This window comes from Manihot esculenta, chromosome 15, assembly GCF_001659605.2.
Source record: "Manihot esculenta cultivar AM560-2 chromosome 15, M.esculenta_v8, whole genome shotgun sequence".
NCBI classification, from domain to species: Eukaryota; Viridiplantae; Streptophyta; class Magnoliopsida; order Malpighiales; family Euphorbiaceae; genus Manihot; species Manihot esculenta.
In genome coordinates this window covers 27,631,287-27,656,714 of record NC_035175.2, presented here as the reverse complement: position 1 = coordinate 27,656,714, position 25,428 = coordinate 27,631,287, and the positions used below count along the sequence as shown (strand labels likewise).

Below are 25,428 nucleotides of genomic sequence, written 5' to 3'. Positions count from 1 at the left end.
TAAACCAAAACTTTGAAAATTGGTAAATTTGTCTAAAATTGTAAAATTTATTGCAATTATATCCAAACTTAAAAGTTAAATTGGGGAGAATGTGTTTTGCTGATGTGATAACATGACGTAAATTATTTTATTATACTCATATGCCACGTAGATAAATCCTATTGGTACAAAAAATTCAAAACTTTTCGTTATTTTATAATTTAATCCAAATCTTTAAAAATTGACGTAATTTAATTCAGAATCTCTAAATTTATTGTTCTTCATCTCTGCCTGGCATGGTGCAATAAACTACAATTTTAAATTCTTTCCATTTGGTGCTAGTTCCATCGAAAATTAGAACAGATCTCACATATATTAGTTTATTACTTTTTAAATACCTTGTCATGTGTCCATCATAAGAAATTTCATAATATTCATTATAAGAAACCATGTCAATATAATAAAAATTAGAAATTATATTCTTAATATTCTTACTTTTTATAATGCTATTAATATTTTGTTACTGCTCAATAGTATAAGTTAACACTTGAAGGTACAAGTACATACACTGTATTAGAAGCAGATATGATTAAAATCTAAAAAAATTAAGAAAACCGTAAGTAAAAGTTAGGAAAAAAAAATTCTGCTATGATTTCCTATACCAAACCCATGGGAATGAAGTATAATAATAGAATGTTTAAAAATTTAATGGTGAGAGATAATAAATTTAGAGATTTTAAATTGAATTATGTTAATTTTATAAATTTCGGATTAAATTAAAAAATAGCTAAAAATTTTAGATTTTTTATATCAATAGTATTTATTTATATGGCATATGGATATAATAAAATAATTCACGTCATATTACCACATACTAATAAGACATCTCTCTCCAATTCAAATTTTAAACTTGAATATAATTATAATAAAATTTATAATTTAAAATAATTTTATTAATTTTTAAAATTTTAAATTAAATTATAAAATAATAAAAAAATTTAAAATTTTCATGTAATATAGCCCTTTATTTAATTATTTTATGTTAAAGAGTTGAAATAATTAACTACAGAAATCGAAAAGTAATTATTCTTTTTTCTTTTTCTTTTACTGAAGACACATAATGATTTCAAATATTTTAATATTCCTTAATTCTTTTGAAAGTGTCATTTTATAGTAGAATCATGTTTAAGTCATGTTGTTTTTTTTTTTTGTTCGATTAGTACTACTGTAATTGTAGAGTATGATTCACGAATTTAATTTGTCGAGTTCTTTAAAATTATTATTAATTCTGTATTATTGGTATTATTTTTTTTTAAATTATGGTTTTTAGTTTTAAAATATTTGAATTGATTTTTACATTTTATAAAGAATTGAAATTTCTTCATGAAGGCAAGAAAAAAGGAAAGCAGCCTCAAATTTTGGAGAAAATACTAAAGCCAAACTTTATAAATCAAAATCACATTATTACTATTGAGATTTTAAAAGAATAATTTGTCACTTTTAAAATTTTTGACAAATTTATTTTGGTAATAGTTAGACGTAATATATTTAATCATAAAAAATTAATAATAAATATAAGAAAATATAATAAATTATTCTCTTAAATAAATCAAATATATTTTTTATTAAAACTAAATGTAATATAAAATATATTTAATATTATACTATAAAATATAAATTAAATATATTTAATTTATTATATTTACATGTCAATTTTACTAACAATATTTTTTAACTGTTGTCATTTTTTTTTAAATTTATTAGCACTGAATTATTCTGTAACAAGGTAGGATAGTAAATTAACATCAATAAACTGTTACTATAACATATTTACTAATAAACCGTTACTATAACACAGACTACTCATTTGAGTTGCTCAGTTGTGGTTAGATTAATGTGGAAGAAACTCTGACATATTCGAACTCCACCGAAAGTTTTGAATCTGGTATGGCGGACTTGCTTTAATGCTATTGTTAATTTAATTCGTAGGAATGTCAAAGTCAATGAGTATTGTCATGTTTGCTCTAGTCAAAGTGAAACGATAATACATGCTCTGATTACTTACCATTTTACCCGTGATTGTTGAATGATGACTGAATCTAGTTGACTCTTCCCCCACATGCAGTCGTTTAGTGATTGGTTTGTTCGGGTATGCAATTCCGTTTCTGTTTCTACTTTACACATGGTGGTTATGATAGTTTGGACTTTATGGGAGAATAGAAACGCTATGGTATGGAAGCAGAAAAGATGTCCACCTCATGTTGTGATTAGGCTTGTAAAGTCTCTTCTTCAAGATTGGGAGGCGGCTAGAAGTTGCAAGGAGTTGGCTGTTAATGTTCCGGTTTGCATTCAATGGAAAAAACTACCTATTGAAAGTTTTAAGCTAAATGTTGATGCTGCATTATTTATACATCAGGCTATGAGAGTGGGTTCTGTTTTAAAGGGAGGGAATGATGAGTTTATTGCAGCACGTCAATAACGAATTCTTGGTAATTTTAATGCTTCTACGGCTGAGGCCATGGATTTTAGGGAAGTTTTAAGCTTACTCAAGAATGGTGATTGGTCCTCGGTTATTGTGGAGTCAGACGCTCAACTTTTGATTCGAGTTATAGCTGATTCTAATTATCAGGATTTATCATCATTTGATAGTCTTGTTTTTTATTGTAAGTCTCTTATTTCAGAGATGATTTTTATTTTTATTAACTTTATTCGTAGGTCTGCTAATGGTGTAGCTCACGCGCTTGTCGAGCTCACCATGATATTCTGGACCTAGTTGAAGTCTTTTCCTCACCTCCTAATTGTATTTCTTAGTTGATCGTTCTTGAAACTTAATGAAGTTTATGTTTTTATTCAAAAAAAAAAAAACTGTTATCATATTTTTAACAATATTTTTTATTTCTACTCACAGACTTAACCTGATGGTAAGTGCATTTGAGTAAATTTGAGAGGTCTCAGATTCTACTCCCCCAATTCCCAATCCCCATTTAAAAAAAAAACAATATTTTTTATTTTTATAATATAAACTATTATTGTAGAAAATTATCATTAATATTAATAAAATATAGAATTACTATAACATATAATATAACAATTAAAATATTTTTATGTTAACGTTACATATTAATATAATATATTCAATGTTATATTATGAAAATAAAGAGTATTAAAAAAATTATGTAGATTTGTATAAAAAATTATTCGGGTAATATAAAAAATTTTCTAAACATTCACGCAAAATTTATAAAATTTAAATTTTGACATATAAATATAATAAATTAAATATAATAAATTTATATTTTATAATATAATATTAAATATATTTTACATTACATTAATTAATTAAAAAAAAGGCGCTTGTCTGACAAGCGCCTCCTCCTAGCGTCCGTTACACAGATCTCATGTGTAGAGTTTGATCGTCCACGTATTTGATAAATAGTTTTAAGTCAAATTCAAAAAAAATGTTGTTTTTTTTTTACTCTAAAAACCCTCTGGGAATTTTTTTTTTTTTTTTTTTTTTCGTGTTATTAGAGTACACATCAAATATGATTGAAATCCAATAAAAGGTTGATGTCAACTTTATGAACATGATTTCTTAGAAAGAATAATTATAAAATAAATAATAATTTAATTATTTAATTAATGAGCTATATGAATAAATGAAAATATAGTTTTTTTTTAAATGAAAATCTTAAAACAGTAAAATCTGAAACTTTCCAGATTTATTTAGATGTACTCTAAATCTGTGAATGCAAATAAAAATATGGTTATATTTTTTTTTTTTTTTTGCAACGTATACCTAGAAGAAAAATTTTAGATTTTGGTTTTAAATTTCAGTAGTATTATATCCTAATGTATACTCATATCACCATTAAAATAAACCTTCAAAAAAAAAAAAGGATATAATGCCAGAATAAATAATAACAAAACACTTTACAATGTGAAATTACAAGCAAACAAATCCAGTAATTGTTATCACTAGAAAGGATGATGCTATTATTCAATTTAGATTCCAATACAATCAATTTCATAAATATTGAGTCCATTTTCTTTATTTACTACTAAAACTAGACAGAGATCATAAACACCCTCTTACTTAAGCTCATTTCAGGTCATGAAATTGTATGCTTTTGTTATGAATTTAGACTTATGAATCAGAATCAACTTTCACACAAGTTGGGTTGCAAGGGTAAGGGCAATCAATCTTCTGGATGCTGGCTCGATCGTAAAACCAGTCTCCAACTGCCTTTCCAATTTTCTGCAGAATTTTTTTTTTTTTTTTTTTGGGACAAATAAAGGACTTAGAAACTGAAAATATTGGTGACTGGGAAAGAAGAATGAAGATTTAGCAGTGTTTTAATTACCGTATTTCCTACTACAGGAGACTTGTCGGCAAACCATGTAGCAACTGACCCAGATTGGCAGTGTGCATAGCATGAGTTTATGAACACTCCATTTGATGGTTTGCTTCCAGCTCCAGTGCTCAATGCATTTAGGAATTGTGTCCTGAAATCTGAAAATAAAACCTCCCAAACATCAAACATTAAATTAGAATGAAAAGGAAGTTTTTAAGGCATGGTTTTAGGAAAGAAGAGTCACCTTGCACAGTTTTGAGTTGAGGAGCTGAGCACTTCTTTAAGTCAAATTTGCAGCTTTTCCAGTTACCTTTAGGATCAACAGCACTTGGTGCCATAATATTCTTCAACTGAATGAACATAACGAGTTGAAGTATTAGAAAAGAACCAAGGTGGCAGTGACTATAAATCATTAAAAAAAGGAAAAATCCATCTTTGATAAGCTCAAAAAATTTGCTAACCTGCCAGAAATCGTAGCCAGAATTAATAACAAAAAGTGGAGTCCGCATTGTCTTTGCTACATATTGTGGGAAGAAGCACTGCAACATTAACAACAAAGAATTAATAAGAAAAAAGGCAAAAATTCAATGCAGATTTAATGTTAATAATGGAAATAGCTAATTCACACATTACCAATTCTGGTTTCATTACTGACGTGCAAGATGGAGGAAGACTCTTTACTGATCCCTGTCAAAAACATAGCAGAAAATTACATTACCAAATTGGGACAAAGCTAATGAAAACTTTTCTTGACAAGGAAATTAATTTTAAAAATGGTTATATTAATGAGAAAGCCAAAGAGAAGGTAGAAGTTACATGTAATCTAACTATTCGACCGAAGAAGTTTTCGATTTCAAACCCACCAGCAACATCCTTTCTGCAAAAACAGCATTGGATTCATAAAGATCCGATCTAGGCAAAAATTCAATCGGATCACGATTTATGAGTATGAACTTACCCATGAATAAAGTAACCAGCATCTGAAACACATTTTACTCTAGCAGTTTGGGGAAGGAGAGATCTGAATTTGTCACAATGCAAAATAGCAGCCAATCCACCAGCTGAGCACCCAGAAAGAATAGCCTGTAAATTTACAAGTTCATAAACAAGAAGAAGAGATGAAAGGCGAGTGAGATATGAATTCAATTTAAGAAGAGGAACAAAAAGGATCTTACATTTTGAGCATTTTTCATCCCTTTAGCCAACAGATCATCTATAACAGCTTGCCAAATCCTTTCTCCTCTGAAGAATAGTTTAGTTTTCTGCTCCAGAAAAATTAATAACCCATATAAGCATATAAAAAATTTTCAAGCTTTTCAATGTCCAGAAGAAAGCTCTCTGAAAGATCCAATCATCTTACTGGATCAACTGCTTCTACATCACCAGTAAATGATGACCCATCACAGTACTTGATCTTGATTCTGTTCCAGTTGTAAAAATCTACAATACATATAATGAAAATTGGAATATAAATAGATCTAAACCAATAATAATGGAAATAAATTTTTTTTTTTTTAAAAAAGAGTGGATTGTACCAGGATTTGCTGCTTGCTTTTTCCCTAGTATGCCAGAGAAACCCATTGTCTTCTCCATTTTCAAAGATGAACCCTTGTAGGTGTTCTTTCTTTCTAGGCAGCTCTTTACATCATCACACCATCCTCCTCCCTAACAATATTATAAATCACCAAAAATTTTCAAAAATTTTTTGCATTAATTAAAGGTTTCAGAACTAAATATGGCTGAATAATAATCAAGAAATTTTCAAAAAAAATAAAAAACTTAAAGTTTGTGATTAGAAGTTAGTATATAAACCTCCATGTGAACTATCCAGTTGTTAATCCCAGAGCCAAATCCCCTATCAATGTGGTAAGCTGGTGGACTTCCATCCAAGCAAACTGCAGAAACACAAAAACAAATTCCATTATAGACAAAATAATACCAATAACATAATAATAATAATAAGAAGAAGAAGAAGAAATATATTTCAAAACTATATATCTCACCAGCTCCTCTAGCTTTTGCACTTTCAACAATGGTAATAGGAATGCTACCTCCTTCTGCTCTGAAGAACAACAAGCAGCCTAGAAGTAGAAGATAACAGCATTGGGTGCCAAATCTTGAATCACCCATTTTTCTTCTGCTTAGAGAAAACATAATATAAATATATAAAGAAAATAAAATAAAAAATGAAGCTTAAAGAGAAACAAGAGAACAATGTACTGTACATGCAGCAGATGTGATGAGATGAGATGAGAGTATTGTTTGGTTGTTCTCTTCAGACAAGGTGAGAGACAGCACTTTAAGATAACGCGGACGCTATGTTATCCCATAGCATTTATTTATATAAAGATGAAAACATGCATCGCCCCGTTTGCTAGGACTTTCCTATGTGACTTTCCTATGTTACAGTCAAAAACAGGGGAAGTGATGAGCAGCCTTATCAAACGACACGTCTCATTGGCAGCCGAGCCTTTTTTTAATTATTATTATTATTTTATTATTAAATTTTCCTTTTTGTCTAATGCATGTGTCGGTTCTTAAAAAATTAATTTAAAATTAGTTTTTAAATGTAACTTTCAATTAATTTAATATATTTAATCAACATATTTATAAAGACATTTTCTTCACGAAAATTCTCTAAAGAGAATCAATTATTTAAAGTTTAATCTATTTATTCTTAAAAATACACTAAATTGTTTTTATTTTTTTACACCATTAATTATTTAGTCTTTTTATTTATTTACATCATTAATAATTTTTAAAGTAACTAAAATTTCACTCTCTAATTAAATTTTATAATTTTAAATTATAATAACTTATCACAATTATTCAATTTCTATAATTTTTACCTAGTTAATATTTTGAAAAGTTAAAATTAACTAATATATTTCAATAAAAAATAAATTAAATAGTTAATTTTACTAATCAGATTAAATAATAAATTTTCATATATTAATATATTTAAGAAAATAATTATTAGATTTAAATAGTAATATAAGATAAGTACCTTAATATTACCAATCAAAGTTAGTTAATTTTTAGTAGCAATTATTAGCAACGGATAAGAGAGTTCCAAATGGGTCATTTTCTAGCATATGAATTATTAAACAATCTTTTTCATTATGAATTATTAAACAGCAGGCAGCCAGCTGTTTCCCAATATAAAGAACACAACACTTCCTTTACAACTCACCTCCATAATATTCCTCCATTTTACATGTCTTTGCTTTTATCCTCAAAATTCCCCCTGTATTCATTTATTATTTCTTTTAATCATTTGATTCAACTTAGAATTTTTCAAATTCTGTGTTCTTATATTTACATTTATAAATTAATTAATTAACTAAATCTATAAGTTTTTAATTTAATATATGGCCAATGAGTTTATTGATAATTACAAAATAGAAAGTTACATTCTCAATTTCTTACCGTTTAAGCCTATGATTTTATAATCCTTGTATTATATTTTTTATCATTTGATGTGGCTTAGAATTTTCAAATAATTATAAATAAACTGAAATAAATATATGTGGATATAAATAAATAGCTAAAAAAATTTAAAATTATTTGAATTTTAATAAATATATTTTAATTATAAAAATTAATTAATATATTTTAAATTAATTATCTAAATTTATTTATATCCTCCATTATTACTGTTAAATTTAAAGAAAATGTATTCTCATCAACACTAAAAATTAACATTTTAATATAATATAAATAAATAATTATAAAAAATTTAAATTATATCAATTTCAATAATCATATCTCAACTTTTTTTAATAAATATATTTTAAATCAATTTTTTAATTTATTTAATTTTTAATTTTGATTAAATTTATTTATAAGTTTAGATGATACATTTCTAAGAGCGGATAACTCGTTTTTCTATTTTTTTTTTCTCATCGACATATATAACATTTTATGTAGTTATTAATTATAAGTATTGTGATAACAATATCACTAGTAAATCAACAATCATGAGTCTCTCTATCTAAAAAATTAATTATATTAATTCATATTCACTTTAATAGAGTTGAAAGTCAACAATCGGTCTAATTAATCGAAAATAGCTAAATTCAATTTAATTTATGACTACAGTTTATATCTTATCTAATAAATTTAGTCATTTTGAATTTATTAGACTAATTATTGACTTTCAGTCTAGTTCGAGTAGATATAATAAATATAAATAATTTTTCGTGTAGGAAAAATTGTGCTTCTTAATTAACTAGAGTTAATATTATCACAACACTTATGCAAAAAGTTGCAATTGTTGATGCAAAAAAAAAATTAAAGAATGAGTTACCGGTTCTTCAAATTTTGATTTGAGATATATTTGTTAAAAAAAAGTTTAGAGTATAATTGTTGAAATTCATAAAATTTAGAGTTTTCTTAATGATTATCAGTTATATTAAAATATTAATTTTTAGTGATGAGTAAGATGATGATATGACATTTCCATTAAACTTAACAGTAGGGTATAAATAAATTTAAGTGATTAGTTTAGATTATTAGTTAACTTTTATAATTTTGGATATATTTATTAAAATATGAATAGTTCATGTTTTTTTTTCTGTTATTATCCCCAAATAAATATATATATATATATGTGTATATATATATTGATAAAATTTAAAAAGAAATTGATGTGGTTGAAACGAAACTGTGTCGCGATTGATCACTCTGCAAGAAAGAGAAAGTGAGGTGGTTGGCGTCTATAGCAGTAACGGTCCGGTTTCCGGACCGTTACCATAGCAACCATTCTAACGCTCAAGTATGTAAACTGGAGACAATGGTGAATGTAATGAATTGCTTAGAACTCAAAAGTATTTGTGTAAGAATGCATACCTTGATCTCTGCGATCATTAGCTTTTATACTGTAAGAAGATCGTGCTAATTATCGCATATCTTGAAAATCTGGATGGTATTGACTAATTGATAGGGGATCTGTAATTATAGGTGTAATGGGAGATCTGCTGGATTGTGTTCTCTAGCGGTAACTTCCCATGGAGTCTTGCCCTGTTAGTTGAGAGGGTGAGTCTTGATGAAGACCTGAGACCTGAAGCATCTGGGTCTTTTTTTCCTTTGATGGGATTGAGTATCATCTTATAAGACTCTTGCCACGTAGCATTGTCTTCAAGTGTCAGCACATGGCCTACCTTAGGCAATTATTATGCTATATCAAAAGTCCCCCCATTAGTTTTCAATTCTTTAGATTTAAATGTGACAGTTGTCTTACGATCTGGGGCACGTGGCTTATTTAGATTGATCTTTCATACTCGCGTCGCTTTGCCTGCTCCTACCCATAAATGATAATTGCTCTATTTTGTAATTTTCATTTTTATTGTCATTATTTTTGCTAAGTGCTTATATATTCGATACTCAACCATAATCCTTATCCAACCATAGCCAAATAATAATTTGTAAAAAATTGCTAAAGGGTTAACACTCGGCCAAAAGAGAACATGATAATCATTACCTTTGCCAGAAAGTGACTAAAACAGGCTTGCTAACCGAACATATCACCTGATCACTGGCCTAATAAGTGGCCATAAAATAAAATAAATAACTTAGAAAATTAGAAGAACGGGACCGACACTTGGACATGTGGCCTAGCGGGTACTCGCCTTATGGCCTGGGCGTGAAATGTCTTAGACTTTTTGTGGAACGGGACTAACACCCAATTGCATGGCTTGCCTAATATCTGCCTTGTGGTCTTGATATAAAATGCCTTAGACACTTTTTATGAAGCGGGACTAACACCTGGTCATGTGGCTAGCAGATACCTACTTTATGGCCTTGCCATAAAATACCTTAGAAACTTTTTGTGAAGTGGAACTAATACCCAATCATGTGGCCTGGGTATAAAATGCCTTAGAAACTTTTTGCGAGATAGGACTAACACCCGGTCTCGTGACCTGATTGATACCCACCTTGTGACTTTAGCATAAAATGCCATTTAAACTTTTTGTGAAGCGGGTCTAACACCCAGTCATGTGGTCTGGCGAATACTCGCCTTGTGGTCTTAGAATAAATTGCCTTTTAAACTTTTTGAAAAGTGGGACTAATACCCGGTCATATGGCCTAGCGGATCTCCATTTTGTGGCCTAGGCATAAAATGCCTTAGAAACTTTTTGCGAAACGAGACTAACGCTCGGTCGCATGGCCTGGCTAGCATCTGCATTATGGCCTGGGTATAAAATGCCTTAGAAACTTTTTGCAAAACGGGACTAACACCCGGTTGCATGGCTTGGCGAATACTCGCCTTGTGACCTTAGCATAAAATGTCTTGTTTAGCGGGACTAACACTCAGATTATGGGTTGGCAGATACCGTCTTATGGCCTAGCATAAGATGCCTTAGTGGGACTAACATCCAAATTAGGAGGCCTGGCGAATACTCGCCTTGTGGACTGATATAAGATGTCTTATTTAGCTGGATTAACACCTAGATTAGGTGGCATGATAGATACTCGCTTTGTGGCCTTGATATAAAATGCATTTTAAACTTTCTGTGAAGCGGGTCTAACATTTGATCGCGTGGCCTGACTGATACCCGCCTTGTGCCCTTGGTATAAAATACCTTTTAAACTTTTTGCGAAGCGGGTCTAACACCCTCATGTGGCCTGGAAGATCTCCACCTTGTGGTCTGGGTATAAAATACCTTAGAAACTTTTTACGAAAAAGGATTAATGCCCGGTCGCGTAGCCTGGCTAACACCCGCCTTATGGTCGATGCATAAAAATGCCTTAGAAACTTTTTGCGAAATGGAACTAACATCCGATTGCGTGGCCTAGCGGATATCCGTCTTGTGAACTTGGTATAAAATGTCTTGTTTAGCGAGACTAACATCCAGATTGTGGCCTAGCAGATATCGCCTTATGGCCTAGCATAAGATGTCTTATTTAACGGGACTAACATCTAGATTAGGTGGCCTAGCAGATGTCCGCCTTGTGTCTTGGCAGAAGATGCCTTGTTTAGCGAGACTAACACCCGGATTATGTGGCTTGGCGGATACCCCCATTCTGGCCTGGCATAAGATGCCTTGTTTAGCGGGACTAATACCTGGATTAGGTGGCTTGGCAGATACCCACCTTGTGACCTTCTTCTTGTCTCCATATATCCTCACCTCTCTGACTTTTGGTTTTGTTTTTAACTCATCGGTTTATCTTCTCTCAATGCTTGGACTTCATCATCCAGCCTGATGTACTTCTGGATTTTGTCCATTAGTTGTTGGTACGTAGTGGTTGAGTTCTTGATTAAGGAAACCCTAAACTTGATTTGCGCATTTCTGTTTTTAATGCTTTACATGCTATCTCATAATTTAATTCTTCCACATATATTGCCTCTGCATTAAATACATGAGATAGAGGTCCTTAAAGACTCGCCCCTCGCCTTGGTGAATCTTTCACAAGTCAGAGAAGAGCGTTTTAGGAGGTATACAAGTAATAAATCTGGATTTAAATAATATAGCAAATTGTGTAAAGTTCTAAATTGAATCTAGGCTCAAATATTGGTACTATTTTTTAGCCAAACCTGTGAGTGTTGAGGAAAACACTTAGCACAATACAAAATCATTAATATCTTGGAGTTGTATTGTTGTTCTAAAGATCACTAAGTGACTCCTAGGATCTGTTGTTCCGTCATCATTATCCAAATTTGGGAGTTTGTACTTGGCATGAAAAGTCTCTGCTAAAATCTTTTCTGATAGAGGCGAGGTATTGTTCAGCCCATAATCCTCCTCTTATTCCTTCTAATACCTTTGCATGGCCCATATCAGCTTCTAGTCGACATCCTTTGGAGTATCGTCCGACAACTCTTCTTCCTCCAGCTTTGCCTTCCCCTTGGACTGCATTTAAATTATCTCTGTCTGAGTCCTTGGGGTGTCGATGGAAGCTTTCTCCCTTATCTTGGGGGCCATGAAGGAGGCCTCTTTCCGAACTTTATATTACTCGAGAGTGGTCCATAGTCTTTTTATGTACTGCAGCATCTGCTCATTATTTAGATTGCTCAAATAAACTTCATTTGTCATTGATGGGGTATTTTTCCCACTACCAAGAGTGGAGAAAATGATTACGCCCTTGTTGGCAGCAACCTTAGCAACAACTCTTGAATTGTCAGCCATTTTAGAGTATGAAAGAGGAAAAGGTTGTTTTTTGAGAAAATGGAAGACCGATTTCTAATGTAATTGAACAAAAATACTCCAATGGATTTTTCGGCAATGGAAATAAATAATGCGGCTAAAACAAAACTGTGCCGCAATTGGTTATTCTGCAAGAAAGAGAATGTGAGGTGGTTGGCGCTTATGACAGCGATTCTGATACTCTAAGTCAATAAATTGAAGCCAAATGTGAATGTAAGGAATTGCTTAGAATTTAAAAGTATTTGTGTAATAATGTGTATCTTGGTCTTTATGATGATTAGCTTTTATACCGTAAGAAAATAAAGTTAATTATCACATCTCCTGAAAATTCCATTTGTACCGGCTAATTGATAGGAGATTCCGTGATTATAGATGTAATGAGGATACTGGATTGCATTCTCTAACGATAACTTTCCACAGAGTCTCGCCCTATTAGTTGAAAGGGCGAGTTTTGAGAAGAGTTGAAATTTGAAGTGTCTGGATTTTCTTTTCTTTCAGTGAAATTGAGTATCATCATATTAGACTCTTATCACGTTACTCTATTTTCGAATGCCAGCACATGGCCTCCTTTAGACGATAATTGTGCTATATCAAAAATTAAAAAAAAAAAAACAATAAACTTTATCTCTTGATATTGAAATTCTCTTTAAAATTACGAGGATTCAGTTTCGTATTATGTATAGAGTTAATTATGTCAAAAAAATAAAAAATAAAAAATAACTTTTTAATTTTACTTTAATAAAGTCATTTATTGGTAATTAAACAGCAGACATAACAATCTCTTTTCACTAAAAAAATATAAAATATAAAAAATAAAAAAATAATTTTTTATTTTTACTTTAATAAAGTCATTTATTGGTAATTAAACAGCAGAAGTAACATTCTCTTTTCACTAAGGAATTGTGTTTGTGATTAATAAATGATTAAATGTTTGGAAATATTTGGTCTAAGTGTCGGTTAAAAAAAAAAAATAAAACTTTTAGATTAGATTGGGTCATTGCGTAAGTCATGGCATTATGTTACCGTTTATTAATTGATTTATATTTCAAAAATTTGATAAGTCTATAACAATAATCATATTTTATTTATTTAAAATAATTCTGAATCTGACCCAAATATTAATTTTTTAAAATGCTCTTTCATTTCAAATTTAATGATATACTTTATTTGTGATTTACTTGATCTCATTCTTTGTCAAGTTTCCAATCAGCATTTTGAATTTTAAATCGAATGTTTTGAGAATGCCTACAGGCCTAGGATGAAGTCTATCTGTTAAATTTTTTTTTTTTTTTTTGAATTTTTTAATATAATATGTTGAGTTAAAAAAATATTAAATAAAAACTTAAGTCAAAATGTTGTGCAAAATGTTGAAAACACTAAATAAAAATGAAACTAAAATAGATTTCATGACAGTTGTATGCTCGTATACTATTAGACGCGTTATTGTTTTTGAAATTAAAGAAAAAGAATAAAAAATATATTATTTAATATTTGTAATAAAATATAAATTAAAAAACTAATTCTAAATGGCATAAGCGCGTGAACACTTTTTGATGTTTGTGAATGGTAAAGTTCTCATAATTAGATCTTGTTCTCTTACTTGTCCTTTTCTTTCTACAGTCTCCGATGCCAATGCTTCGTTTAGAGATTTCCTTCCGCCCAAAACCGGAGGGAGGCCTCACTCTCTCCTCGGTGTGCGTTTCACCTCTTTCCGTGAATAGAAATGCATTAAAAAAAATTTTAATTTACGAACAGAATTATTCGGTTGTAGCTTGATTTATAAACGATGACAATTTGATTTTTTTTATTTGTGTAAATTTTATTTATAATTTCTTTTAAATAAAAAATAATTAATTTATGCTACAAATGAATCTAAAAATGAAATACTCGTTTATGATATAAACTGACTTGATATCTATTTATATTTTTTATTTGCATATCTCTCTTATTTATAAATAATATTGCACATAAAAACAGATAATTTATTTATAAACGAATTTATATTTTTTATTTGCATATCTCTCTTATTTATAAATAATATTGCACATAAAAACAGATAATTTATTTGTAAATTTGTTTATAATATAAAATATTAATTTATTTTTAAAATTATTTATGATATACATAATGTAACGACCCGGAAATCGGACCGTTACCGGTGCTAGGATCCAGATCGGCTTAAGGCCGCCGGGACCCGTAGCAAGGCTAACATACAACCTGTAAACCTGTTTAATCCCATACATGATCAACATAAACATAAAAATTTTAAACTTTTCTCATTCATTTACCAAACTCAACTTGTGCATGCACAACTAATGATCATAATCATCAACCCCACATTGGAGTCCTCATCAATGCTCCAATGGGGTAACATAACATCATAAAAGTTTGGTTAAACTTGAACATCATAAAACATTGTATAGATCATGTATCAAGGGGATAACCATACACATAAGGTCAAGCACAATTCTAATTATCAATAACATTATTACATGACTATTCAATACTTTATAATTCATCATGTCCACATCTAACTATTACATAAACACAACTTTACTCTTCTTGACCTCCTGGCCTAACCCGTACCTGCAAACCTGGGAAATTAGGGAAATGGGGTGAGCTACTAGTGCCCAGTGAGCAGAATAATAAAATATTATAATTATAGTTCATGCTCTCATGAAATGCATCACAACACAAACAAATCACATTAATGATGAACTTGTCACCAATAGTCCTCTACATATCCAATAGTGCCAGGGACGTAGAATGGGTCTTCCTGGACTTCCTCTTACATAACATATCATAACATTCCAATGTGTCAGGGACGTAGAATGGGTCTTCCTGGACTTTCTCTTACATTGTGCCAGGGACGTAGAATGGGTCTTCCTGGACTTCCATACCATATCATCATCGCATCGTACCATATCATACGAGGACTAATGGATCATTCAATATTCATCCACATCAACAACATAATATGCAATGCAACATATTCGTGAATTCTAATGCAACAACCTAATATATATATATATCACATGGTATTCATGATGCGTGAATCATGCTAAAACTTTATTTAATTACTTTGAAAATAAAAGTCCATTCTACTCACCTCAGGCTAGCTCTGACAAGACTCTAAAGCAGCTGACTCACTGCTGGGGCCTCGGTTCCTCGGGTCCAAACCTACACAGGTGGACTCAAATGAGGGACCAAACAAACATGAACTTGACTCTAAAATACTCCCCAAAAACCCCCTATAACACCTTAAAACAATCATAGAACTCATGCAAAGGAAGGATGAACAGGGCACTTTCGGCGGCAGGTTCGGCGGCCGAAAGTCCCTCTAGAGCCGAAAGTCATGCACCTTCGGCGGCACTTTCGGCGGCCGAAGGTTCCTTCCAGAGACGAAACTCATGCATGTTCGGCGGCACCTTCAGCGGCCGAAACTCTCTTCCAGAGCCGAAAGTCCACTTTCGGGGCAGGGTTCGGTAGCCAAAGGCTTGCCTCCACAGGCAGGTTCGGCGGCTGAAAGTCCCTTTGGCTGCCGAACCTGAGTTCTTCCAAAGGGCAGAACTCAGCCCCCTACATGCACATTTGCCTCCCAAACCATTGAACTCAACATCAACACTTCCACAACATGCATACACACATACATAAGCTCCTAGGGGCTTCAAACTATCCTAAACCCCAACTACAACACATCAAACATACATAAACAACCCACATTGCTAAAAAACTCAACATAAACCCATAAACTCAATAATAACCTAAACATGCATTTCTACCCCATAAATCTTCATAAAACTCGTTTAAAACATACAAGAAGGATAGGATCTAAGCTTACCTCTTGAAAATCGAGAGGAGAGATGATCCTAGCTTGGAGATGGGGAGAAATCAACTCTTTGGTCTCCAAGCTTCAAAACTTGCTCTTTTTGCTCAAATATCTTCAAATCAAGATAAAACTTGTCAAAACTCGAAAGATTGGAGGAAAACATCAAAAAGCAACCATGGGAGAGCATGGACTCACCCTTGCCCGAAAAGGGAGAGAAAACTCGCCCGTTTCGGCCATGGAGCCCTTATATAGGGGCTGGCCAGACCACCTTCGGCAGCCTAAGGTGCCTCCAAAACTCATGCAAGTTTGGCGGCCGAACATGGGGTTCGGCGGCCGAACTTGAGTCACTTTCGGAAGCCTAACTTGCCCCTCTAAACTATCCAATGTTCGGTGGCCGAACTTGAGGTTTGGCGGCCGAACCTGGAAATGCCTCTATGGTCTTTTTCATTCAAATCTCAACTTCTTTCTTACTTAAAATCATAAAATACATTAAAACATTTTATGAAAACATGATTTTTACCCTTCTAGAGGTTTCCGACATCCGAGATTCCACTGGACGGTAGGAATTTCGATACCGGAGTCTAGCCGGGTATTACATTCTTCCCCTCTTAAGAACATTCGTCCCCGAATGTTCACCAAACAACACATGCAAAGCATAAAACATATCATACACACAAAGCACATAAAACTCACCTTAAAAGAGATGAGGATATTGCTGGAGCGTGGACTCCTATGTCTCCCAGTTACACTCTTCGATGTTGTGGTGATTCCAAAGAACTTTCACCATCTGGATTTCCTTGTTTCTTAGCTTTCTGATCTGGGTGTCTAGGATCCGTACTGGCTGCTCAACATAGGTGAGATCTTCTTGGATCTCCACATCAGGCTCATTAAGAACCTTGCCCGGATCTGACACGAACTTCCTTAACATGGAAACATGGAAAACCAGATGGATTCTCTCCATTGAAATAGGTAAATCCAGCTTATACGATACATTCCCGATCTTTTGCAAGATTTCAAAGGGTCCAATGTACCGCGGAGCTAGCTTACCTTTCTTTCCGAACCGAATCACCCCTTTCATTGGAGACACTTTGAGCAATACCAAATCCCCCTCCTGAAACTCTACTTGCCTTCTGCGGATATCTGCATAACCCTTTTGCCTGCTTGCAGCAGTCTTGATTCTTTCTCTGATTATGGGCACCACTCTGCTGGTGATTTCTACTAATTCAGGCCCTACCAAGGCCCTTTCTCCAACTTCTTCCCAACAGACAGGTGACCTGCACTTCCTTCCATGCAAAGCTTCATATGGAGCCATCCCTATGCTAGCATGATGGTTGTTATTGTAGGCAAACTCCACTAAAGGTAGATGCTGTCTCCAAGAACCGCCAAAATCTAGCACACACATTTTGAGCATATCTTCTATTGTCTGGATGGTCCTCTCTGATTTTCCGTCCGTCTGTGGATGGAAAGCAGTGCTAAAATCCAACCTAGTACCCATAGCATTCTGCAGACTCCGCCAAAATCTGGAGGTGAACTGGGGTCCTCTATCCGACACTATTGAAACAGGAACCCCATGCAACCTGACGATCTCATCAACATACACCTGCGCCAACTTGTCTACAGAATAGCCGCTCCTGACAGGGATGAAGTGAGCAGATTTGGTCAGTCTGTCCACAATCACCTATATGGAGTCCAATCTGTTGGACGTTGCCGGTAACCCCACTACGAAGTCCATAGCTATATTCTCCCATTTCCACTCTGGAATAGGTAGTGGGTTAAGCATTCCAGCCGGCTTCTGATGTTCCAGCTTCACCCTCTGACATACTTCGCAGGCTGACACGAACTGTGCCACTTCTCTCTTCATAGCTGGCCACCAATAAACTCTCTTCAGATCTTGATACATTTTGGTGGCTCCAGGGTGAACACTGTATCTAGCATTATGAGCCTCTCTCATAATGTCTCCCTTTAGCCCTACGTCATCTGGTACACACAATCCGCTCCCATAGCGGAGGATCCCCTTGCTGTCAAATCTGAACTCTTCGTTCTTGCCTGACTGAACAATCCTGGCAATCTTCACTAACTCTGGGTCCTCGTGCTGTTTCTGAGCCACCTGCTTCAGAAACACGGGTGCCACTCTCATCTAGGCTATCAAAGCACCTGTACCAGACAACTCCAACTGTAGACCTTCCTTAATGAGCTCAAAGAACTACCTCACCACTGGTCTTCTCTCTGCTGAAATATGGGACAAACTGCCAAGTGATTTCTGGCTCAAGGCGTCTGCCACAACATTCGCCTTACCCGGATGGTACTGGATCTTGCAATCATAGTCACTAAGCAGTTCTACCCATCTTCTCTGCCTCAGATTCAATTCTCTTTGACTTAAGATGTACTGCAGGCTTTTATGATCTGTGAAGATCTCACATTAAACCTCATAAAGGTAATGCCTCCACTTCTTGAGTGTAAAGATTACAGCTGCCATTTCTAGGTCGTGTGTAGGTTAATTCAACTCGTGCTTCTTCAGCTTCCTAGAAGCATAAGCAATCACCCTTTCATTCTGCATCAGCACACAGCCCAGTCCCACACGGGACGCATCATAATACATCGTGAAGTCTTCATTACTAGTTGGCAGAGCTAACACTGGTGCCGACATCAACCTCTTCTTTAGCTCCTCAAAGCTCTCTTCACACTGGTCAGTCCATACAAACCTCTGGTTCTTCTTAGTCAGTCTGGTCATGGGAGCTGCAATCTTAGAGAAGTCCTGAATGAACCTCCTGTAGTAACCTGCCAAATCCAAGAAGCTCTTGATCTTTGTCACTGTAGTGGGTCTAGGCCAGTTAGCTACAGCTTCCACTTTCTTGGGGTCCACTTCGATTCCATTTTCTGACACAACGTGCCCCAAGAATGAAATGCTCCTCAGCCAGAACTCACACTTGGAGAACTTGGCATACAAGCCGTGTTCCCTCAAGGTCTACAGAACTAACCTCAGATGATGGGCATGCTCCTCTACATTCCTGGAGTACAGTAAGATATCATCTATCAAGACAATAACAAAGTGATCCAGATACTGACTGAAAACTCTGTTCATGAGATCCATGAATGCTGCAGGAGCATTGGTTAACCCGAACGGCATCACAAGGAACTCATAGTGCCCATATCTGGTTCTGAACGCTGTCTTCGGCACATCCTCTTCTCTTATCCTCAACTGATGGTACCCGGATCTCAAATCTATCTTGGAGAAACAACCTGCTCCTGCTAGCTGGTCGAATAGATCATCGATCCTTGGCAACGGGTACTTATTCTTGGTAGTGACCTTGTTCAACTGCCTGTAGTCGATACAAAGTCTAAGGGATCCATCTTTCTTTTTCACAAACAGCACTGGAGCACCCCAAGGTGAGGTACTCGGACGGATGAAGCCCTTATCTACCAGCTCTTGCAACTGCTCTTTAAGCTCCTTCAATTCTGCTGGTGCCATCCTGTAGGGAGGGATAGAGATCGGTCTGGTTCCAGGCATTAATTCAATTTCAAACTCTATCTCCCTAGCAGGTGGTAAACCTAGCAGCTCGTCTGGGAAGACATCTAAAAACTCTCTGACCACGGGCACTGAGGCGGGCTCTCTGACATGACTATCCAGCTCTCTCACATGAGCTAGAAAACCCTGACAACCCCTCCTGAGCAGCCTACGAGCCTGTAGGGTTGATATCAAACCTCTAGGTGTACCCCTCCTGTCTCCTCTGAAGATAACCTCTGACCCATCCTGACATCTGAACCTAACTACCTTGTCTCTGCAGTCCAAGGTAGCACCATGGGTAGATAGCCAATCCATCCCTAGAATGACGTCAAAATCTGTCAAATCTAGAACCACAAGGTGGGCTGAAAGGCATCTCCCCTCAACAAAAACTGGACTACACTGGCAGACTGACTCTGCCACTGACGGGTCACACTTGGGTCCACTGACCCATAGGGGACACTCTAACCCACAGACCATGAAACCCAACCTCTCGACGGCCCTCGGAGCAATAAAAGAATGAGATGCACTAGGGTCCATTAAGGCATAAACATCTGAACAGCCAATGATGAGATCACCTGACACCATGGTGTTTGATGTGTTTGCCTCCTGCTGAGTCATCGTGAAAATCCGTGCTGGAGCTGATGGACCTTCACCCCTGAAACCCGCTGAAGAAGAGGCTGCCCCTCTCCCTCGACCTCTGCCACTAGCCTGAGTCGTGACTAGAGCTACTGGCTGAGCCACACTACCAGAAGCTGTCTGCTGGGATTGTGCCACAAAAGCTGCTCTAGGACACTCCCGTGCCATGTGTCCCTCCTGCCCACATCTGAAGCAGGCTGTTGTCCCAAACCGACATACTCCCTTGTGCGGCTTCCCACACTTCATGCATACTGTATTCTCTGCACCTGAGCTCGAGCCACTTCCTAATCTCAGACCTGACTTGATCTTGTTCCAGAACTTGTTCTTCTTTGACTTCTTGGTGGTATTGCTCCACCTCTTACTGCCTGAACTCAAAGAAGAAGGGTCTATCCTTCCCCCACCTGGGGTCTTAGAACCAGAAGGCTGTGCTACTGATTGCTTGACTTTCCCTTCGATTATTGCACTAGCCTCCATCCTCCGGGCCATATCCACTATGGCATGGAAACTCTCCCTTTTCGCTGACTGGATCAAGGAGGAATACCTGGAATGAAGCTTCATGATATACCTCGTTGACTTCTTCTGGTCTGTGTCAAGATTTTGCCCAGCAAACGGCAGCAGCTCCAAGAATCTATCTGTGTACTCATCTACACTCATCTCCTCTGACTGCCTCAACTACTCAAACTCGATCATTTTTAGCTCCCTTGAACTGTCAGGGAAAGCCCATCCTGCAAACTCATTGGCAAATTCCTCCCATGATAGGCTATCCAATCTTGGGCTCACATAGTTTTTAAACCACTCTCGGGCCTTCTTACATTTCAGTGTGAACCCAGCCATCTGAATGGCTCTACAGTCATCAGCTCCTATCTCATCTGTAATCATCTTGACCCTCCCAAGGTACTCAAACGGGTCATCACCTGTTTCATACTGGGGAGCACCCAGCTTCATGTAATCGGTCATCTTGACCTTGCTCCCTCCAGATGAGCTAGGCTTAGGTATTTGGGTTTCTGGGATAGTAGGTTCTGCTGGTGGTGGAGGAGGTGCAGCATCCCCCGGGGTAAGATTTGCTGGACTTGGGTAGAAAGATGGGGTGGGTACATAGGGTACTGTGGGTATGGTGGGTAGAAAGGTGGGTATGGTATATGAGAGTGATAAGGGTTAAAGCTGGGGTAATCCGATGTACCTCCCATCGAATACCCGGGATCCTGTGAAAAGGGTGGGTACTGGGGTGGCTGAACAAATCCCGAGGCCTGAGTGCCTCCTTGAGACTCTCCCATACCCTCTTCAGACATACTCACTCCAAGACTGCCATCCCTCCTCTGGTCCACATCCATATCATTCCCCACATCTTCCGACATTCCACCCTGCACTGTTCCCCTTCTGCTCACATCAAAAGACCTTCTAGGGTCATTTGATGCTCTTTCCCTGCTAGACCTGCAGGACATTGCCCTAGGCAATGCAGGAGGACGGGCATCCGTGCTCTCGTCCTGAGGTGGCACTCCAGTCAATCGTGCAGATCGACGAGTTCCTCTCATTTTGCTTACTGAAAAACAGCACACATCACGTAAAACATTAGCATCAAATGGTTCATGTGGAAACACATGAACCCGCATCACATACATCACATATCATTAATGCACATGCATATAATCATGGCATTTCACATCATCATTCAAGACAGGACTCTATATCCTATCCTAGTGGACATGATTTTCCTATTGTGCATGACCTTCTATAACACCTATGAGCCCGACACACTATAGGTCCGACCATATGAACCTAGGGCTCTGATACTAATCTGTAACGACCCGAAAATCGGACCGCTACCGGCGCTAGGATCCAGGTCAGCTTAAGGCCGTCGGGATCCGTAGCAAGCCTAACATACAACATGTAAACCTGTTTAATCCCATACATGATCAACATAAACATAAAAATTTTGAACTTTTCTCATTCATTTACCAAACTCAACCTGTGCATGCACAACTAATGATCATAATCATCAATCCCACATTGGAGTCCTCATCAATACTCTAATGGGGTAACATAAAATCATAAAAGTTTGGTTAAACTTGAACATCATAAAACATTTTATAGATCATGTATCAAGGGGATAACCATACACATACGGTCAAGCACAATTCTAATCCTCAATAACATTATTACATGACTATTCAATACTTTACAATTCATCATGTCCACATCTAACTATTACATAAACACAACTTTACTCTTCTTGACCTCCTGGCCTAACCCGTACCTGCAAACCTGGGAAATTAGGGAAATGGGGTGAGCTACTAGAGCCTAGAGAGCAGAATAATAAAACATTATATTTATAGTTCATGCTCTCATGAAATGCATCACAACACAAACAAATCACATTAAGGATGAACTTGTCACCAATAGTCCTCTACATATCCAATAGTGCCAGGGACGTAGAATAGGTCTTCCTGGACTTCCTCTTACATAACATATCATAACATTCCAATGTGTCAGGGACGTAGAATGGGTCTTCCTGGACTTCCATACCATATCATCATCGCATCGTACCATATCATACGAGGACTAATGGATCAGTCAATATTCATTCACATCAACAACATAATATGCAATGCAACATATTCGTGAATTCTAATGCAACAACCTAATATATATATATATCACATGGTATTCATGATGCGTGAATCATGCTAAAAATTTATTTAATTACTTTGAAAATAAAAGTCCATTCTACTCACCTCAGGCTAGCTCTGACAAGACTCTGAAGTAGCTGACTCACTGCTGGGGTCCTCGGTTCCTCGGGTCCGAACCTACACAGGTGGACTCAAATGAGGGACCAAACAAACATGAACTTGACTCTAAAATACTCCCCAAAAACCCCCTATAACACCTTAAAACAATCATAGAAATCATGCAAAGGAAGGCTGAACAGGGCACTTTCGGCGGCAGGTTCGGCGGCCGAAAGTTCTTCCAGAGCCGAAAGTCATGCACCTTCGGCGGCACTTTCGGCGGCCGAAGGTTCCTTCCAGAGACGAAACTCATGCATGTTTGGCGGCACCTTCGGCGGCTGAAACTCTCTTCCAGAGCCGAAAGTTCACTTTCGAGGGCAGGGTTCGGCAGCCAAAGGCTTGCCTCCACAGGCAGGTTCGGCGGCCGAAAGTCCCTTCGGCTGCCGAACCTGAGTTCTTCCAAAGGGCAGAACTCAGCCTCTTACAAGCACATTTGCCTCCCAAACCATTCAACTCAACATCAACACTTCTACAACATGCATACACACATACATAAGCTCCTAGGGGCTTCAAACTATCCTAAACCCCAACTACAACACATCAAACATACATAAACAACCCACATTGCTAAAAAACTCAACATAAACCCATAAACTCAATAATAACCTAAACATGCATTTCTACCCCATAAATCTTCATAAAACTCGTTTAAAACATACAAGAAGGATAGGATCTAAGCTTACCTCTTGAAAATCGAGAGGAGAGACGATCCTAGCTTGGAGATGGGGAGAAATCAACTCTTTGGTCTCCAAGCTTCAAAACTTGCTCTTTTTGCTCAAATATCTTCAAATCAAGATAAAACTTGTTAAAACTCGAAAGATTGGAGGAAAACATCAAAAAGCAACCATGGGAGAGCATGGACTCACCCTTGGCCGAAAAGGGGGAGAAAACTCGCCCGTTTCGGCCATGGAGCCCTTATATAGGGGCTGGCCAGACCACCTTCGGCAGCCTAAGGTGCCTCCAAAACTCATGCAAGTTCGGCGGCCGAACATGGGGTTCGGTGGCCGAACCTGAGTCACTTTCGGAAGCCTAACTTGCCCTTCTAAACTATTCAATGTTCGGCGACCGAACCTGGAAATGCCTCCATGGTCTTTTTCATTCAAATCTCAACTTCTTTCTTACTTAAAATCATAAAATACATTAAAACATTTTATGAAAACATGATTTTTACCCTTCTAGAGGTTTCTGACATCCGAGATTCCACTGGATGGTAGGAATTTTGATACCGGAGTCTAGCCGGGTATTACAAATAATTAATACATTTATAAATTCATTTATAAATCCATTAATGATATTAACGGCTGACATATTAATAAATACATTTATGATTCAAATGGTTAGACAATCTTTTCAAAATTCAAGCTTATTCATTAAAAAAAATATATAAGTTCGAGATTAATTCGTGAAATATTTAATTTACTCGCGTTCGGTTCGCAGTGAGCTCGTATTCAAATTCGATTATTAGTTAGAACTCAAAAATAAAATTAAATAAAAAATATTTTAAAATTAAAAAATTTAGACTTTTTCTTGGGCTCCATATAAGAGTCTCATGCATGATAAAAATCATGTACTAATATTGAAAACTTTTTCATGGGCTCCATACAAGAGTCTTATACATGATAAAAATCATGTACTAATATTGAAAGGTGGAAGGACCTTTCCTTTTAGAAGGAGAACTCCTTATTCCTTATAATTTATCAACGTGAAATTAAAATTAAGTAGATATAAACAGATTTACAAACGGACATATAATCTATTTATAAAATTAAATGACATAAATAAATTTACAAACAGATATGAAATCTATTTATAAAATTAAATAAACAGAAACAACTTCTGAAATAGACATGTAATCTGTTTGTAAAATTAAATGAACAATATTGACATGTAATCTTCTTAGAAAATTAAATGAAAAAAAATAAATTCAGAAAAAGATATATAATCCATTTATAAAATTAAATATATATAAATGGATTCACAAACAGGTATATAATCCATTTATAAAATTAAATAGATATAGAAAACTTCCCAAACGGATATGTAGTCCATTTGTAAAATTAAATTGATAGAAATAGATTAAAAAATGAACATGTAATCCATTTGTAAAATTAAATGAATAAAAATAGATTCACAAACAAACATATAATTCGTTTGAAAATTAAATGGACACAAATAATTTTTCAAACGGATGTATAATCCG

At 35.4% G+C, this 25,428-nt stretch overlaps 1 protein-coding gene across 1 annotated transcript; it reads right to left on the bottom strand.

Annotated features, from left to right (window-relative positions):
• Nucleotides 1–3,879: 3,879 nt before the first annotated feature.
• Nucleotides 3,880–6,714, bottom strand: LOC110602669 (pectin acetylesterase 7). Its single transcript, XM_021740238.2, has 13 exons — nucleotides 6,557–6,714; nucleotides 6,335–6,468; nucleotides 6,144–6,226; nucleotides 5,867–5,996; nucleotides 5,692–5,771; nucleotides 5,507–5,593; nucleotides 5,290–5,414; nucleotides 5,148–5,208; nucleotides 4,965–5,018; nucleotides 4,793–4,870; nucleotides 4,576–4,681; nucleotides 4,341–4,489; nucleotides 3,880–4,234 (listed from the first exon to the last, which is right to left on the bottom strand). Exons 2-13 carry the CDS (start codon nucleotides 6,459–6,461, stop codon nucleotides 4,124–4,126), a joined length of 1,191 nt encoding a protein of 396 aa, XP_021595930.1. The 5' UTR covers nucleotides 6,462–6,468; nucleotides 6,557–6,714; the 3' UTR covers nucleotides 3,880–4,123.
• Nucleotides 6,715–25,428: the final 18,714 nt, after the last annotated feature.

Coding starts and splice junctions, on each gene's coding strand:
- LOC110602669 (XM_021740238.2), bottom strand. CDS start 6,461: ATGGGTGATTCAAGATTTGGCACCCAATGCTGTTATCTTCTACTTCTA. Junction 5,415..5,506: donor GGATGAAAAATGCTCAAAAT/GTAAGATCCTTT, acceptor GTAAATTTACAG/GCTATTCTTTCTGGGTGCTC. Junction 4,682..4,792: donor CTGGCTACGATTTCTGGCAG/GTTAGCAAATTT, acceptor ATGTTCATTCAG/TTGAAGAATATTATGGCACC.